The sequence below is a fragment of the Ranitomeya variabilis genome, chromosome 4 (genome assembly GCF_051348905.1).
Source record: "Ranitomeya variabilis isolate aRanVar5 chromosome 4, aRanVar5.hap1, whole genome shotgun sequence".
Classification (NCBI taxonomy): Eukaryota; Metazoa; Chordata; class Amphibia; order Anura; family Dendrobatidae; genus Ranitomeya; species Ranitomeya variabilis.
Genome location: NC_135235.1, coordinates 228957598 through 228974488, shown reverse-complemented (window position 1 = coordinate 228974488; position 16891 = coordinate 228957598). Strand labels below are relative to the sequence as shown.

General features: G+C 48.3%; 1 protein-coding gene across 2 annotated transcripts in view; it reads left to right on the top strand.

The window, feature by feature from the left end:
• Positions 1-16404, top strand: part of LOC143770491 (beta-1,4-galactosyltransferase 3-like) — a 38530-nt gene extending 22126 nt beyond the window's left edge. For both annotated transcript variants that reach the window (XM_077260162.1, XM_077260163.1), the window contains exons 2-7: positions 21-630; positions 6490-6725; positions 6872-7059; positions 9502-9624; positions 10022-10126; positions 15461-16404. In XM_077260162.1, the coding sequence (XP_077116277.1) occupies positions 363-630; positions 6490-6725; positions 6872-7059; positions 9502-9624; positions 10022-10126; positions 15461-15611 (1071 nt within the window). In that variant the 5' untranslated portion in view covers positions 21-362 and the 3' untranslated portion in view covers positions 15612-16404. The remainder of the gene's footprint in view (positions 1-20; positions 631-6489; positions 6726-6871; positions 7060-9501; positions 9625-10021; positions 10127-15460) is intronic.
• The last annotated feature ends 487 nt before the right edge of the window (positions 16405-16891 follow it).

The window sequence follows — 16891 nt, the reverse complement described above, 5'->3', positions numbered from 1 at the left end:
ATTTGCTTAATTTCTTGCAGGAGCCGACATCTGAACATGTTCCTCTGCAGCCCTGGATCCCTATGAATCGACAGGGACCTCCAAAGAGCGGACCGTAGCTCATGTGCCTTACCCTTATATATTTTTTTCTTTTTTTGCACTCTTCCAAAATTTTTGCACCCTTTTTAGTGCTTTTTTTTGAAGATTTCCCCATCTCGGCATGCCGCGGCCCGGTGAGGAGAGATGACACCTCTTCTTCTCTTTTCCCATCGGGAGACGAGTAGAAACTTGCTACTCGCAAGACTATAATCCGGAGAAGACACGTGGACCGGGGGAGGGTGGTTGTGTATATTTTTTGGTGTTTTTTTTTTTTTTCCTCTGGAATGATGGTGATCGCCAAGATCAGGTACTTGATGCTGTTCCTCTGCGTCCAGCTGGTGGTGATGGCGCTGCTGTACAGAGAAGGTTACCGGAAGCGGGTGGCGTATTTCTTCGGAATTTTTTATAAAAACGGACCCCACTCTCTGGCGCTGCTGAACGCACAGAACCTTTCTTTCCCCGGCGACATCTACGCCAACCTCAGTCTGATCTCCAGGCAGACCGTGCGGGACGACCTGCTGCCGTACTGCCCCGACGCCTCGCCTTTTATAGGTAAGCGGTTGATTAATTAGTCTGTGGGGGCATAAAATAACACTGGCCTGATTAGTGATGACCCCTCACATGCAGTATTGGGGACACCGCCCCTTTAAGTCCGCCACCTGGAGGGGTCTCCGCATAAGACAACCCCCTTTAATCTGCTATTTTGGGTCATCTCAGTGCCCCCTCCATAGATTATATTTGTGATTCCTTAAAGGGACATGCCCACGTTAACTCATTAACTATGTATATCTATCAGTTAAGGGCCAGTCAGGGTTGTGGACCCTTTAATCTTGGCCGGCTGGGACGCCGCTGTCCTGTCCTCCATGGTGGTCCTAGAGGACAGCCCCCCCCCCCCTCCTCAGGATGGTAGTGCCCCTGTCATTTTCGCGGCGGAGCGCAGAAGGGTCTTGCCGGGGTCGTCTCGGCCTTGTAGATACCATATATGATGTATGCAGGTGAAGGGTGGTTGCTGGGACTTGTAGTCCCCCCCCCCCCAGTCCTGACCCTGCCGCCTGGAGGCAGAATTTTGCAATATTTGCTCTTTCATGCAGTTTCATGGCTTAGTCCGCTGCTTCTGTTTATTTAACCTTGGTGAAATTCTTGCGTATTGTGTGCGGTGTGAAGGTCGGGGGCGTGCGCCGGCGCTCTCGTTGACTTTCTTTTGTTTGCAGAAGTGGCGGGGCCGCCGGTACTTTTGCATCATCGGGGTGTTAGTCGGGTTTTTCCCACAGTTATGTGAAGGCATCTTCATCCGAGCCCCAATCAAACATTATCTGACCTGCACTCGTTTAAGTCCCCTGCACCTGACCCTTTAAATTTCACTTAAAGGGGTTTACCGGCCGTCCAAAAAAAAAAATTAGGAGCAGCCGATGTTCTAAAATTCTAAAAAAAGAAAAACGCGAGCATCCGTGCGTTTCCATGCCCTTAAGTGTCATGTGATCACTGCAGCCAATCGGTGACATCAGCTGTCACATGCCTACTACTGGCAGAACCGCTCAGCGATGGCCGCCATGACGCCAGCAGTACGCGAGATTCCTGATTGGCTGCCGAGTAATAAGTTCTACAACTTTCCAGAAAACTTTTTGTTTTAGCTTTGTGACCGCTTCCCATTAACGAATGGAGGCTGCGGAGGCCAAATACTCCTAATGCGTCTCGCAGCTGAGGGTTTGTTACACTTCTATCTAATATGCGATCCTCTGCTTGATACATTGTAACAAACCCTCAGTGGCGAGACCTGCACAGGTGACAGCAAGCAGAGATTTTATAAATGGCGAGAAATAGAACCATAAAATGAGTTAGAAAGTTGCAAAAGTTTTTAAACAAACTTTTCTTAAAGGGGTATTTTCAAGTTCGGAACTTTTGTGCCTCATTGGATAGGGGTTGTCGTCATGTTTGCAAGGGGTCCCAGTCCCAAATTGGGATAATTTATGCCATCATATTGCGGTATTATCCAGTCGTCAAGTCTCACCCCGAGCTTATGTCGCCCTTCCGGAAATATCCAAACTTCCTGAATACGGCATTGTTCTCGCCGGGAGGTAGATTCGATAATCCGCGGCTCCTGGCACCGCTGATCCCTCTTAGGATTGACCCGGGAACATGCGGTGCCGGCCCCTGGAACATCCTGAGCTCCTGGCAGGGTATATGACCCAAAATCAGGTTTATGTCCTCAGCCGACAGCAGAGCCCGGACACCTGTATCATTAATGTAAGTCTGGGGTGGGGGGACGACACGGCGCATCCTGCCCCCACGCAGCACGTCCTGATAAGCGGCATCGGCCCGCAGGCCCGTCCAGACATTCCCGCCAACTCTGCAAATATTTGCAGACACATCTGCTGTGACGGTATCGAGTGTTCTTGGCCCGGAGGTATCAGTGTATAACTATAGTGAGCAATTCACTGGCAGCAAGCGGAGGTCATGAAAATGATAATAGGCGAAATCCGGAGTGGATGAAAGGTGCCGACGTCCAATTATAGAGGCTTTCACACCTTAGTGTCCTCATCGGACCTCCGAGACCCCATTGATCCTGAGAAATAGGGGTCCACAGAGCTGCACCTCCTCCAACCAGTACAGGATCAGTAATGTAATGCATGTACACAGTGACTGCACCAGCAGAATAGTGTGTGCAGCTCTGGGATATAATACAGGATGTAACTCAGGATCAGTAATGTAATGTTTGTACACAGTGTCTGCACCAGCAGAATAGTGAGTGCAGCTCTGGAGTATAATACAGGGTGTAACTCAGGATCAGTAATCTAATGTATGTACACAGTGACTGCACCAGCAGAATAGTGAGTGCAGCTCTGGGGTATAATACAGGATGTAACTCAGGATCAGTAATGTATGTACACAGTGACTGCACCAGCAGAATAGTGAGTGCAGCTCTGGAGTATAATACAGGATGTAACTCAGGATCAGTAATGTATATACACAGTGACTGCACCAGCAGAATAGAGTGCAGCTCTGCAGTATAATACAGGATGTAACTCGGGATCAGTAATGTAATGTATGAACACAGTGACTGCACCAGCAGAATAGTGAGTGCAGCTCTGGAGTATAATACAGGATGTAACTCAGGATCAGTAATGTATATACACAGTGACTGCACCAGCAGAATAGAGTGCAGCTCTGCAGTATAATACAGGATGTAACTCCGGATCAGTAATGTAATGTATGAGCACAGTGACTGCACCAGCAGAATAGTGAGTGCAGCTTTGTAGTATAATACAGGATGTAACTCAGGATCAGTAATGTAATGTATGTACACAGTGACTGCACCAGCAGAATAGTGCGTGCAGCTCTGGAGTATAATATAGGATGTAACTCAGGATCAGTAATGTAATGTATGTACACAGTGACTGCACCAGCAGAATAGTGAGTGCAGCTCTGGAATATAATATAGGATGTAAATCAGGATCAGTAATGTAATGTATGTACACAGTGACTGCAGCAGCAGAATAGTGAGTGCAGCTCTGGAGTATGGTACAGGATGTCACTTTTCCATTTATGCTCTCGCTATAATAATAATAATCTTTATTTATATAGCGTCATCATATTCCGCACCTCTTTGCAGTTTAGCAGCTCATACACAACAGTCATAAGTAACAACGTTTAAATTGATACAATAATTATAGCAAAAAAGTCACCTCTGCTTGTGAGAACTTACAATCTACAATGAGGTGGGGGAGACTCAAAGTACAGGGTCTTATTTACAATGATGGTCCAGCCATGTTGGTGGAGTGGGGGATAGATAAAGGCTGCATGAGCTGGTCACCAGACAGTATTTGTGGTGCTGTTGGCTGCGGTGAAGTGTGATGGAGGGTTATTCTCACACACACGGACTTTGATTAGTGAACGTGATAGGCCACATTGAACAGATGTGTTTTGAGGGAGCACCTAAAACTGTGTAAGGCCATGTGCACACGTTGCGGTTTTTACCGCGGATCCGCAGTGTTTTTGACGCTGCGGATCTGCAGCAGTTTCCCATTTCCGCATTAAAAACCGCACCTGCGTTTTCTGCCAAGAGCTGCGGATTTAGTGCAGAAAAATCTGCAGTCAAATCTGCAACGTGTGCACATACCCTAAATTGTGGTTAGTCCTGATTTCGTGGGGTAGAGCATACCAGTGGATTGGCGCAACGCAGGAGAAGTCTTGGAGTCAGGAGTAGGAGGTATGGATTAGTGCAGAGGTTAGTCTAAAGTCGCTTGAAGAGTATATTGAGCGGGTAGGCCGATAAACAGACATGATGGAGATGTAGGGGAGCTGCACTGTGGAGAGGGACCGGTAGGGGGATAGAGATGAGATAGGGGATGTAGGGGGGCCGCACTGTGGAGAGGACGGGTAGGGGATAGAGATGAGGTAGGAGATGTAGGGGAGCCGCACTGTGGAGAGGGACCGGTAGTGGGATAGAGATGAGATAGGGGATGTAGGGGGGCTGCACTGTGGAGAGGACGGGTAGGGGATAGAGATGAGGTAGGAGATGTAGGGGTGCCGCACTGTGGAGAGGACGGATAGGGTGATAGAAATGAGGAAGAAGATGTAGGGGGGCCGCACTGTGGAGACGGTCGGTATCGGGATAGAGATGAGGGAGGAGATGTAGGAGGGCCGCACTGTGGAGAGGACAGGTAGGGTGATAGAAATGCGAGAAGAGATGTAGGGGGTGGCACTGTGGAGAGGATGAGTAGTGTGATAGAGATGAGGTAGGAGATGTAGGGGTGCCGCACTGTGGAGAGGACAAGTAGGGTGATAGAGATGAGGTAGGAAATGTAGGGGGGCCACACTGTGGAGAGGACGGGAAGGGTGATAGAGATGAGGTAGGAAATGTAGGGGGGCCACACTGTGAAGAGGACGGGTAGGGGGATAGAGATGAAGTAGGAAATGTAGGGGGGCCACACTGTGGAGAGGACGGGTAGGGGGATAGAGATGAAGTAGGAGATGTAGGGGGGCCGCACTGTGGAGAGGACGGGTAGGGTGCTAGAGATGAGGGGGGAGATGTAGGAGGGCCGCACTGTGGAGAGGACGGGTAGGGTGCTAGAGATGGAGGCTGCACTGTGGAGAGGACCGGTAGGGTGCTAGAGATGAGAGGAGATGTAGGGGGGCCGCACTGTGGAGAGGACGGATAGGGTGCTAGAGATGAGGGAGGAGATGTAGGAGGGCCGCACTGTGGAGAGGATGGGTAGGGTGATAGAAATGAGGGAGATGTAGGTGGGCCGCACTGTGGAGCGGACGGGTAGGGGAATAGAGATGAGGTAGGAGATGTAGGGGGGCAGCACTGTAGAGAGGACCGGTAGGGTGCTAGAGATGAGGGAGGAGATGTAGGGGGGCCGCACTGTGCAGAGGACGAGTAGGGTGCTAGAGATCAGGGAGGAGATGTAGGAAGGCCGCACTGTGTAGAGGACTGGTAGGGTGCTAGAGATGAGGGAGGAGATGTAGGGGGGCCGCACCGTGGAGAGGACGGGTAGGTTGCTAGAGATGAGGGAGGAGATATAGGAGCGCTGCACTGTGAGAGCTTTGTAGGTGGGAAGAAGCAGTATAAATTGGATCCTATAATGAATGGGCAATGACTGGCGGAGAGCAGACGCGCCCGAGTACTGATTAGCCAGGTGCCTGGTTTCTAGGATCCGGTTCCTGACCATTCATTGTGTATCTGTAGTAATATCTTGTGCGGGGTCTTAACCTCGTCAGCAGTCTTGTTGCGTCTGTCCTTTTGTCGGGCTGCTGTACACGGGCCATGTCAGTGATGACGTCCTGTGTGATTGCCGTCACTCACAGTCTTGTGATTGCTCCGGATTCTTTGTTATGTGTCCTCGGGGCGTTCCTCGGGCTTGGTACAGACCGTTCCTCCCTCCTTAGACTTTTTTTCTTTCTCAACATATAATTGTGAGACATATGGGGTCAGGAAATGGTCCTGGGGGGTCACCACCGTCCCCTTTGTGGTCCTGTCTGATGAGCATCGCCCTGCACATCACAGGATCTCATCCCTCGCTCTCGGCAGCCAAAACACATCCAGGAGGGCAATGTTTGGGTAATTGAGACTAATGGCTGTGCTAATTATGTCAGCAGCTCCATAAAGAAGCGGCGGCCTGTAACCAGCGGAGACTAGTCATAGCCTAATTTATTCCATGGCCAGCGAGGCTGACTGCACGGCTTCTCCTCTAGTCACATCCAGAGCTGCACTACACATGGCCAGCCGCCCTCCGCTGACTCGTTGCTTCTGTGGAGAAGTAGTAGGTGCTGGGTGGGAGTTGTAGTTGCCCATCTGCAGCTTTGGAGGTGACTGGAGTACAGAGAAGCCACTCTTTGATCATGCCGCTGCTTTGATGTACAACGCTCCCTCGTGTACGGCGCCATATTTAATACTCTTCTTGCCTCCAGGAGGACCCATCCGGGTGCAGTTGCCCGACATGTTGACATTCGAAGACGTGGTCCACAAGAACCCGTATGTGACAAGAGGAGGCCGGTACAAGCCCCCCGACTGCGAATCTACCCATAAGACCGCCATCATCATCCCGCACCGCAACCGTGAGCAGCACCTTAAATACCTCCTGTATTATCTCCATCCCTTCCTGCAGAGGCAGCAGCTCAACTACGGCATCTACATCATCCACCAGGTAGAGATCTGAGCCCATCCGAGGACCCCAGAGAATACCCTCACCCACCCCCAAGCATTACCAATATACTAGGGCACCCACTTTTTTTTTTTTTTTAGGTGTGGATATTGGGTCTCCCCTCTTACATGCACCTCTTATTTTTCCAGGCCGGGAATTACACCTTCAATCGGGCCAAGCTGCTGAATGTGGGCTTCAAAGAAGCCATGAGGGACGAGGATTGGGACTGCATGTTCTTCCACGACGTGGACCTCATTCCTGAGGACGACCGCAACCTGTACACCTGCGACAGGTTCCCGAAACACGCGTCCATCGCCATGGACAAGTTTGGATACAAGTAGGTGCCGCTGAGATGAGGCTTATTAGATAGTAATTGCCACCAATGTGTAGATGGGCCCCATCAGCAGTGAGGGTCAAGAGAAGTCTCCCCGACCCCGGAAGGCGGCGAAATTCTATAAAGGGACAGGCCGCTCCGGCGACGCTCACTTTACATTTACGATTTCTTCGGCACACAAAGTGGGCTGACATCTCCTGTTTTCAGCAGTTGACTTTGCTGTATAGACTGGAGCAGAGTCAGCGGAGTCCTCTCAGGATTATTATTATAAGGCAGGGCCAGCACAGGCAGATGGGTTCCCGATATTGCCGCCGCCATGTGTTAAATCATCAGCACATTGGTTTATATGGCGGAATCGCATCCTCTATGTGACGGCCGGAGATGTGCACGAAGCTGAATCGTTGGCACTAAAGATGTTATCAAGAACGAAAGTAACGTGCAGCCGAAGTTACAGAACTTTCCCACTCGCAGAGGACTGGGAATCCCCATCACTGGAGATCAGGGCGATAATGACTCCCTAGTGACCGCATCCCTTTTATGTAAACCACAGCATAATCACCGGTTACTCCGGCTTCAGTATGTTGTGGCTGCTGATGACAAGGTGATGAGATTGGGGTCGCAGGGCTTCTAGTGTCCGGTCATTGCTGCGTTTCTAGGAACGTTGCCCGCAGCTTACTGATGGGTTGTTAGGTGACTCATCCAGACGACGGCTTTTACGTAATGGTGTGAATAATCCGGCTCTTTATCATTTCAACATTCACGTCTATGGAAGTTCTGATAATACCTAGCAAGTGTGCATGTGTTTTCAGTGAAGAGAGGGGTATGTGCCCTCCTGGGGATGCCCCCGGCTCTATCCGTTTCCCCCTCTCTCATTCCCATACGTTTGACACCTCCTCCTGGTCCCGTCCATCCTCACCCCAAGCCTTTACACTGTCGTCCATTTGCCTTCCCTGCTCCCTGGATGCCCCCTAGTCCCCGTCAGTTTTCCCCTTCCTGAACAACCCCCAGCCCTGTGTCCGGTTTCCTCTTCCCGACCCCATCGTCCACCCATCCACCCACCCTTCCCGCCTCTGTCTGTTTGCCCCTGCCTGCCTCCGTCCTTTTGCCCTTTCCCACTTCCGTCCGTTTGCCCCTTCCCACCTCCATCCGGCCTTGTCCTGGCTCAGTTCCTTTCCTCCCCCCTTCATCCATTTTCCCCCAGCTCTGTCCGTTTGCTCCTTCCCGCCTCTGTCCGTTTGCCTTTCCTGGACAACACCTCACTGTTATTTTTCCACCCCCTCGCCCCTGTCATTTTGCCCTTTCCTGATGCGTCCCCCAGCCCCGTCCATTTTCCATTTCCTCCCCTCCCTACTCCCGGGCCACGACTGGTTGCCCTACTCCTGGGCCAGTCGGGTTGCCTTCTTATGCTAGCCCCGTCCATTTTCCAGTTTCTTCCCTTCCCTACTCCCGGGCCCCGTCGGGTTGCCCTCTTATGCCAGCCCCGTCCCTTTCTGTTTCCTCCGCTCCCTACTCCCGGGCACCCCGTCAGGTTGCCCTCTTCTGCCAGCCCCGTCCCTTTCTGTTTCTTCCCTTCCCTACTCGCGGGCCCTGTCCCTTTCCATTTCCTCCCCTCCCTACTCCCGGCCCCGTCGGGTTGCCCTCTTTTGCCACCCTCGTCCCTTTCCATTTCTTCCCTTCCCTACTCCCGGGCCCCGTCGGGTTGCCCTATTCTGCCAGCCCCGTCCATTTCAGTTTCCTCCCCTCCCTTCTCCTGGGCCAGTCAGGTTGCCCTCTTTTGCCAGCCCTGTCCTTTTCCATTTCTTCCCTTCCCTACTCCCGGGCCCGGTCCCTTTCCGTTTCCTCCCCTCCCTACTCCCGGCCCCGTCGGGTTGCCCTCTTATGCCAGCCCCGTCTCTTTCCGTTTCCTCTCCTCCCTACTCCCGGCCCCGTCGGGTTGCCCTCTCCTGCCAGCCCCGTCCCTTTCCGTTTCTTCCCTTCTCTACTCCCGGACCCCGTCGGGTTGCCCTCTTCTGCCAGCCCCGTCCCTTTCCGTTTCCTCCCCTCCCTACTCCTGGGCCAGTCAGGTTGCCCTCTTTTGCCAGCCCCTTCCCATTCCGTTTCTTCCCTTCCCTACTCCCGGGCCCCATCCCTTTCCGTTTCCTCCCCTCCCTACTCGCGGGCCCCGTCGGGTTGCCCTCTTTTGCCAGCCCCGTCCTTTTCCGTTTCTTCCCTTCCCTACTCCCGGGCCCTGTCCCTTTCCGTTTCTTCCCTTCCCTACCCCGAGCCCCTTCGGATTGCCTTCTTCTGCCAGCCCCGTCTCTTTCCGTTTGCCCTGGGGTTGTCTGGCAGCCCCTGTACACATCAGATAGTCTTAGTCCCCGTGGAATCGGCAGTCCAGCAGAGGATAAGCCCGGCGTCATCATTCTGGGAATCGCTCGCTGACCACCTGCACCTTTCTCCCTATAGGTTGCCTTACAAGACGTACTTCGGAGGGGTCTCAGCTCTCACCCCGGAACAATACATGAAGATGAACGGCTTCCCCAATAACTACTGGGGTTGGGGCGGCGAGGACGACGACATCGCCGTTAGGTGAGATGGGTTCTCCTGATTGTAGTCGCCTCCTCCATCACCGCATCCCGTCCAGCTGTTCGGCACCAGGGATCGGCAGTGCGCACGTAATCAGCGGAGGCTTATCTTTGCCGACTCCACCCATAAAACACAATGAAAAACTGCATTCACAGCAGATTAAGTGTCACATCATGTGCTGATGACTGAATTACTCCATCACTCGGCAGGAAATCTTAAAGTGGCAGAGGCTGTCCGCTGCAGCTCAGCCGGATATTCCCTAATATGCGATTGTTGCTTGAGCGGCGTCATTGTATCTAAATATTCCCCCATGATGGGGGGGAATAAAGCTTCTAATCAAGGGACTGGTTCACGGAAATAAATAACCGCAGCCTTTCTTCTCCCCTCTCCCCCCCCCCAGGGTGGCGCTCAGCGGCATGCTGATCTCTCGGCCGTCCATACGACATGGGCGATATAGGATGATCAAACACGGACACGACAAAGGAAACGAACAGAATCCTAAAAGGTAAGATCCGGAACCGAGCCCGGACCGTGTGCTCAGTGGGGGCCTCTCCTATTAAAGGGGTTTTCAAAAAGCAAACAGAGATCTTTTGGCATAAAAAAAAGCAGGCACCCACAGCTGTCTGCCCTCCTGACTGTGGGGATTCCTCGGCTCCTGACTGAGGGGATTCCTCGGCTCCTGACTGAGGGGATTCCTCGGCTCCTGACTGCGGGGATTCCTCGGCTCCTGACTGCTGGGATCCTCGGCTCCTACTGTGCTTGGAGTGGCTTTTTAACCCCTTACCGAGATCCACCGTAGATGCACGGCGCAAGTCTGTAGCGGGTGTACGGAGATGGCTCACGGGTGACACAGCCGTGGGTGGACTGACCGTTAACCCGTTAAATGCCACCGATAAAGTCTGACAGCAGCATTAACGGCATGCCAGTATGGGGACGCATCTCTCTGTGGCCATCAGTGCTGCCGTGATGTGATCGATGGGTGTCGATAGGTCGCTGTGACAGCTGGGTGTGTATTGAAGACCTCCGTGCCATCACGACCGCTCACTTGAATCCCACCATGTGGTCTGGCTTCAAAGGAAACCTGTGATTTCTACTATATGACATTCGCAGGTTCAAGTCCCCTAAGGGGACCTTACAAATAAAAGTTACCGTATATACTCGAGTATAAGCCGACCTGAGTATAAGCCTACCCCTCTAATTTTGCCACAAAAAATTGGGAAAACTTATTGACTCGAGTATAAGCCTACGGTGGAAAATGCAGCAGCTACCGGTAAATGTCAAAAATAAAAATAGATACCAATAAAAGTAAAATTAATTGAGACATCAGTAGGTTAACTGTTTTTGAATATCCATATTGAATCAGGAGCCCCATATAATGCTCCATACAGTTCATGATGGCCCCATAAGATGCTCCATACAAAATACGCTCCATATTAAAATATGCCCCATATAATGCAGCACAAAGGTTAATAATGGCCCCATAAGATGCTCCATAGAAACATTTGCCCCATGCAATGCTGCATAAAGGTTAATGGCTGCATAAGATGCTCCACACATTATGGCCCCATGAGATGCTCCATATATTGTGGCCCCATAAGATGCTCCATAAATTATGGCTCCATAAGATGCTCAAAACATTATTCCCCATAAGATGCTCCACACATTATGGCCCCATGAGATGCTCCATACATTATGGCCCCATACGATGCTTCATACATTGTGGCTCCATGAGATGCTCCATACATTGTGGCCCCATACGATGCTCCATACATTGTGGCCCCATACGATGCTCCATACATTGTGGCCCCATACGATGCTCCATATATTATGGCCCCATGAGATGCTCCATACATTATGGCCCCATACGATGCTCCATACATTATGGCCCCATGAGATGCTCCATACATTGTGGCCCCATAAGATGCTCCACACATTTGCCCCATTTGCTGTTGCTGCGATTAGAAGTAAAAAAAAATCACATACTCACCTCTCTTCGCTCAGGCCCCCGGCACTTGCGATAGTCACCTTCCACGTTCCACCGCTGCGCGCTGCTCTGTCTTCCATCCTCTGCACTGACTGTTCAGGCAGAGGGCAGCGCGCACACTAATCACGTCATTGCGCCCTCTGACCTGAACAGTCACAGCCAGAGGACGGAAGACAGAGCAGCGTGCAGCGGTGGAAGGTGACTATCGCGCAATGCTCACCTCCCCCGATATACTCACCTGCTCCCGGCGCGGTCCCTGGCAGCATCTCACTGTCAGATGGTCTCCGGGAGCCGGCGGCATCTTCCTGTGTTAAGTGGTCACGTATCGCTCATTACAGTAATGAATATGCGTGCTTATTCATTACTGTAATGAGCGGTACCATGTGACCGCTGAACACAGGAAGAGCTGCCCGGAGACCATGGGACATGCAGGGACAGCGCCAGGAGCAGGTGAGTATGTGACCGCGCTGCTCCCCCTCACCCGCCGACACTGACTCGAGTATAAGCCGAGATGGTCACTTTCAGCCCAAAAAAGTGGGCTGAAAATCTCAGCTTATACTCGAGTATATACGGTACATCAGAAAAATAATAATAAAAAAAAAATCTAAGTTCCAATCGCCTTTTTTTTTCTTTTTTCTCCCATTAAAAAATAATGAAAAAATGTGGTTTCACCAGAAAAGTCCAATATATCAAAATATAACAATAATGACATCTTAACCAGAACCAAAATTACGGGGTTTTTTTTTAAATTGCCGCAATACCACAAAAAATGCTGTAAAAAGTCCTCAAAATGTCTTATCTATTCCAAAACGGTACCAATAAAACACCTCCTCATTAAAAAATACACTGTCACGTGGCAACATCGAACTAAAAAAAGAGACTTAGACAAAAATAGCATAATAAAAAAAAGTTCCCCTTTTTTTTGTTCCCCAATATAAAAAAAATATGATAAAAAACTGGACAAGTTTGGTATCGCTGTTATTTTACTTATATGGAGAAACATATTTCAAGGTCCTTTTTTTACCACAAAATGTAGATCGTAAAAATAGATCCCAAAAACAATAGTTTCCCAGTATACTATATGGTAAAATGAATGGTCATTCTAAAGTACAACTCGTCCCGCAAGAAAAACCTCATACGCCCGAGGACAGAAAAATAAGAGCTATGGCTCAGCGAAGAAGGGGAGGGAAAAAGGAAATTAGTTGTGGCGGGAAATGGATTAAAATAGGGGGTTTGTATACTTTTGTCATGACTACAGCGGCTGCTACATTGTGCTGTCAGTGACCGTCTGATCTCTGCTCTGAGCCACAGAATGAATGCACACGAGTAATGTAACCCTGCGTAAGAGTACTACAGGCACCAGAAGGCATCTCATACAGGCATGTACAGAAGTACACTACTAACTCATTCTACACCGCTGCCCCGAAACGTGCAGAATGCTGAAAATGAAGTGGGAATCTCCAGACCAGCATGTGCTAACACAGCCAAGGAATAACACTGTGTCCCTGGCACCAGGAAAGGAACACAAAGGACTGTAATTATTCTATGTACAAGAATATAACTACTATAATACTGCTCCTATGTACAAAAATATAACTACTATAATACTGCTCCTATGTACAGGAATATAACTACTATAATACTGCCCCTATGTACAAGAATATAACTACTATAATACTGCCCCTATGTACAAGAATATAACTACTATAATACTGCTCTTATGTACAAGAATATAACTACTATAATACTGCTCCTATGTACAAAAATATAACTACTATAATACTGCTCCTATGTACAAGAATATAACTACTATAATACTGCCCCTATATACGAGAATATAAGTACTATAATACTGCCCCTATGTGCAAGAATATAACTACTATAATACTGCTCCTATGTACATGAATATAACTACTATAATACTGCTCCTATATACGAGAATATAAGTACTATAATACTGCCCCTATGTACAAGAATATAACTACTATAATACTGCTCCTATGTAGAAGAATATAGCTACTATAATACTGCCCCTATGTACAAGAATATAACTACTATAATACTGCCCCTATGTGCAAGAATATAACTACTATAATACTGCTTCTATGTACAGGAATATAACTACTATAATACTGCTCCTATATACGAGAATATAAGTACTATAATACTGCCCCTATGTACAAGAATATAACTACTATAATACTGCTCCTATGTAGAAGAATATAGCTACTATAATACTGCCCCTATGTACAAGAATATAACTACTATAATACTGCTCCTATGTACAGGAATATAACTACTATAATACTGCTCCTATATACGAGAATATAACTACTATAATACTGCCCCTATGTGCAAGAATATAACTACTATAATACTGCCCCTACGTACAAGAATATAACTACTATAATACTGCCCCTATGTACAAGAATATAACTACTATAATACTGCCCCATATGTGCAAGAATATAACTACTATAATACTGCTCCGTATGTAGAAGAATTTAACTGCTATAATAATTATGGTTATTGCCAGCTTCTTTGCATGGACATGTGGTACTTGGAGCGTTCACTCGCGGTTCAGTCCCCGGAGTCCTTCTCCAATGTTGATTGTTTGGTAACTGTTTCCTCATTTGTGTTGGAGACTGTCAGTAAGTTGTTTTAGGCTGACGATCAAGAAAATGACAAGAACAAAGTGATGCCTCCACAGCGCTGCCCTCCAGAGTACAGATCTACGGGCACATAAAGAACCGTATTTTCCGGCGTATAAGACGACTTTTTAACCCCTGAAAATCATCTCAAAAGTCAGGGGCCGTCTTAGGCTACTTTCACACTACCGTTGTGCACTGCACGTCGCTATGCGTCGTTTTGTAGAAAAAACGCATCCTGCAAAAGTGATTGCAGGATGTGTTTTTCTCCATTGACTTGCATTAGCGACGCATTGCCACACGTCGCAACCGTCATGCAACGGTTGCGTCGTGTTGCGTCGGTCCGTCGCCACCAAAAAACATTGCATGTAACGTTTTTTGGTGCGTCGTGTCCAGAATTTCCGACCGCGCATGCGCGGCCGTAACTCCGCCCCCTCCTCCCCGCACCTCACAATGGGGCAGCGGATGCATTGAAAAACAGCATCCGCTGCCCCCGTTGTGCGGCGCTTCCACAGTATGCGTCGGTGCGCCGCAACGTTGCATTGCGACGTGCAGTGCACGACGCTAATGTGAAAGTAGCCTTATACGCCGGGTACGGCATGTGCAGGGAGCGGTCCTCTATGGTTCCCAGGGTCTGAAGGAGAGGAGACTCTCCTTCAGGCCCTGGGATCCCTATTCATGTAAAAAAAAAGAATAAAAATAGAAAATATGGGATATACTTACCCTCCGACGGCCCGCGGCTCTCAGCGGTGCAAGCGGCGGCCTCCGTTCCTAAGGATGCATTGAGCGAAGGACCTTCGATGACGTCACGTTACTGTTATTTATGTTTGCTATCTTTTTATTTTCTTTTTAGAATTTATTTTTTTGTTTTTAGCTTTTTTTTATCTTTATATTTTTTTAGTTTTTGGTTATCTTTTTAATTTCTTTTTATAATTTATTTTTTGTTATCTTTTATCTTTTTTTATTTTATTATTATATTTGTTTTTTGTTATCTTTGTTATCTTTTTATAATTTTTTTTCTTTTATTTTTCTTGTAATATGTTTTGTAATATGTTTTGGTTATCTTTAGTATTTTTATAATTTTTTCCTTTTTTTTTATCATTTTAGTTATGTTTTGGTTATCTTTTTATTTATTTTTTTTATAGTGTTTTTTTTTTTTTTTATAGTTTTGCCTTCTCACCGGCGTCTCATTCACTTCTCGTTTCAGGTTTAACCTCTTGGCCAAGACGAGGAGGACGTGGAAACAAGACGGGATGAACTCTCTGCAGTATACCCTCATATCCAAAGAGCTGCCACTCCTCTACACCAACATCACCGTGGACATCGGCAAAGACAAAAGCCTGCGATCCCGAACGTGAGACCCTCCCTCCCCGCCAGAGACAACCAGCTGTACCCTGTCCTTAAAAAAAGCCCCCTGTGCGGATGGCGGACCCATAATTGCAATATATCAATATATTTCCTCTACTCTACTGTAATCAATGACTGCAAAACCAAAGAGCGGCCGCCATGGCATCTCCTGACCACTAGAGGTCAGCGCATTCAATCCGCCACTCCCTGGACGCCGCCAGAGGTCAGTGCTTGTGCTTAAAACTGCAAAGGACCAGCGTTGGGGGGACCACCTTCATCCAGAAGAGAATTCGGCTATTTCCCAGAAGTGCAATTTTTTCTTTCTTTCACTTTTTTTTTCACTTTTTAATAAGGATTTTACAGAAAAAAAAGTTGATTGTATTATTTTTTTTTATTTTTTTTTTTTGCCTTTTCCAAACATGAATCTCATTGGATCATTCTGAGTGGACTGACGCCGTCAGACTTGGAGTTTCCATTATTTTTTTATTTTTTTTGCTTTTGGCAGAAAAAAGAAAAACGAAAACTTTTTTTTAGATTCTTGGACCTTGTAGTTTAAAGGGACGTGCAGACACTTGAATGGAACAATAACCAGTATTAACTTCAAACCCAAAGTGCCTTTTATTGCCAATTTATCATGTGGGATGTGTATAGATGTATACATACGCTTGTCTGGGCCTGAGGATCACGGCGAATGAATTTTTGCTAGGTGTTTGGGGTTTTTTTTTTGTTTGTTTGTTTGTTTCTTTTTTTTGAAATGTGAAAATATTCTGAATCATTTCTGAAATAAATAGATATATACTTACACCCGGGGCTGCGGTCCAACAGCGGGACTCTCGTCCGTAAACCCCATCACTCCCCCATTTCTTGCCATCAGTTGGTATTGCCTATGATGTTTTGCATGTGCTGATGGACTACACCATTATACTTAGAGGGGGGTTCCGAATTATGATTCGGGCCAAAATTGGGACATTGTACCAAAATGTACCCCAGACTGAATTGATCAAGTGGGAGGGGGCACTGCTGGATTGTGGGGTCTCATCAGGATGACATATGATGCGCTGCCATGCTGTGGCCATGGGACTGGTGCTTCCCAGTGTCAGTCTTCACTGCAGCTCCTGCCATTGTATTCATGAACCAGGTGGCTCAGGATGAGCTGTGCTACGGCAAGGAGAGATGTAGGAGAGCAGATGGAAATAATGGGGTCGCTCGCCCCTACCTGCCCACTCTGTGATCACAGGGGTTAACACTTCCTCCCAGGCTCGGGGTCTTGTGCGGATGGTGGGGGATTATG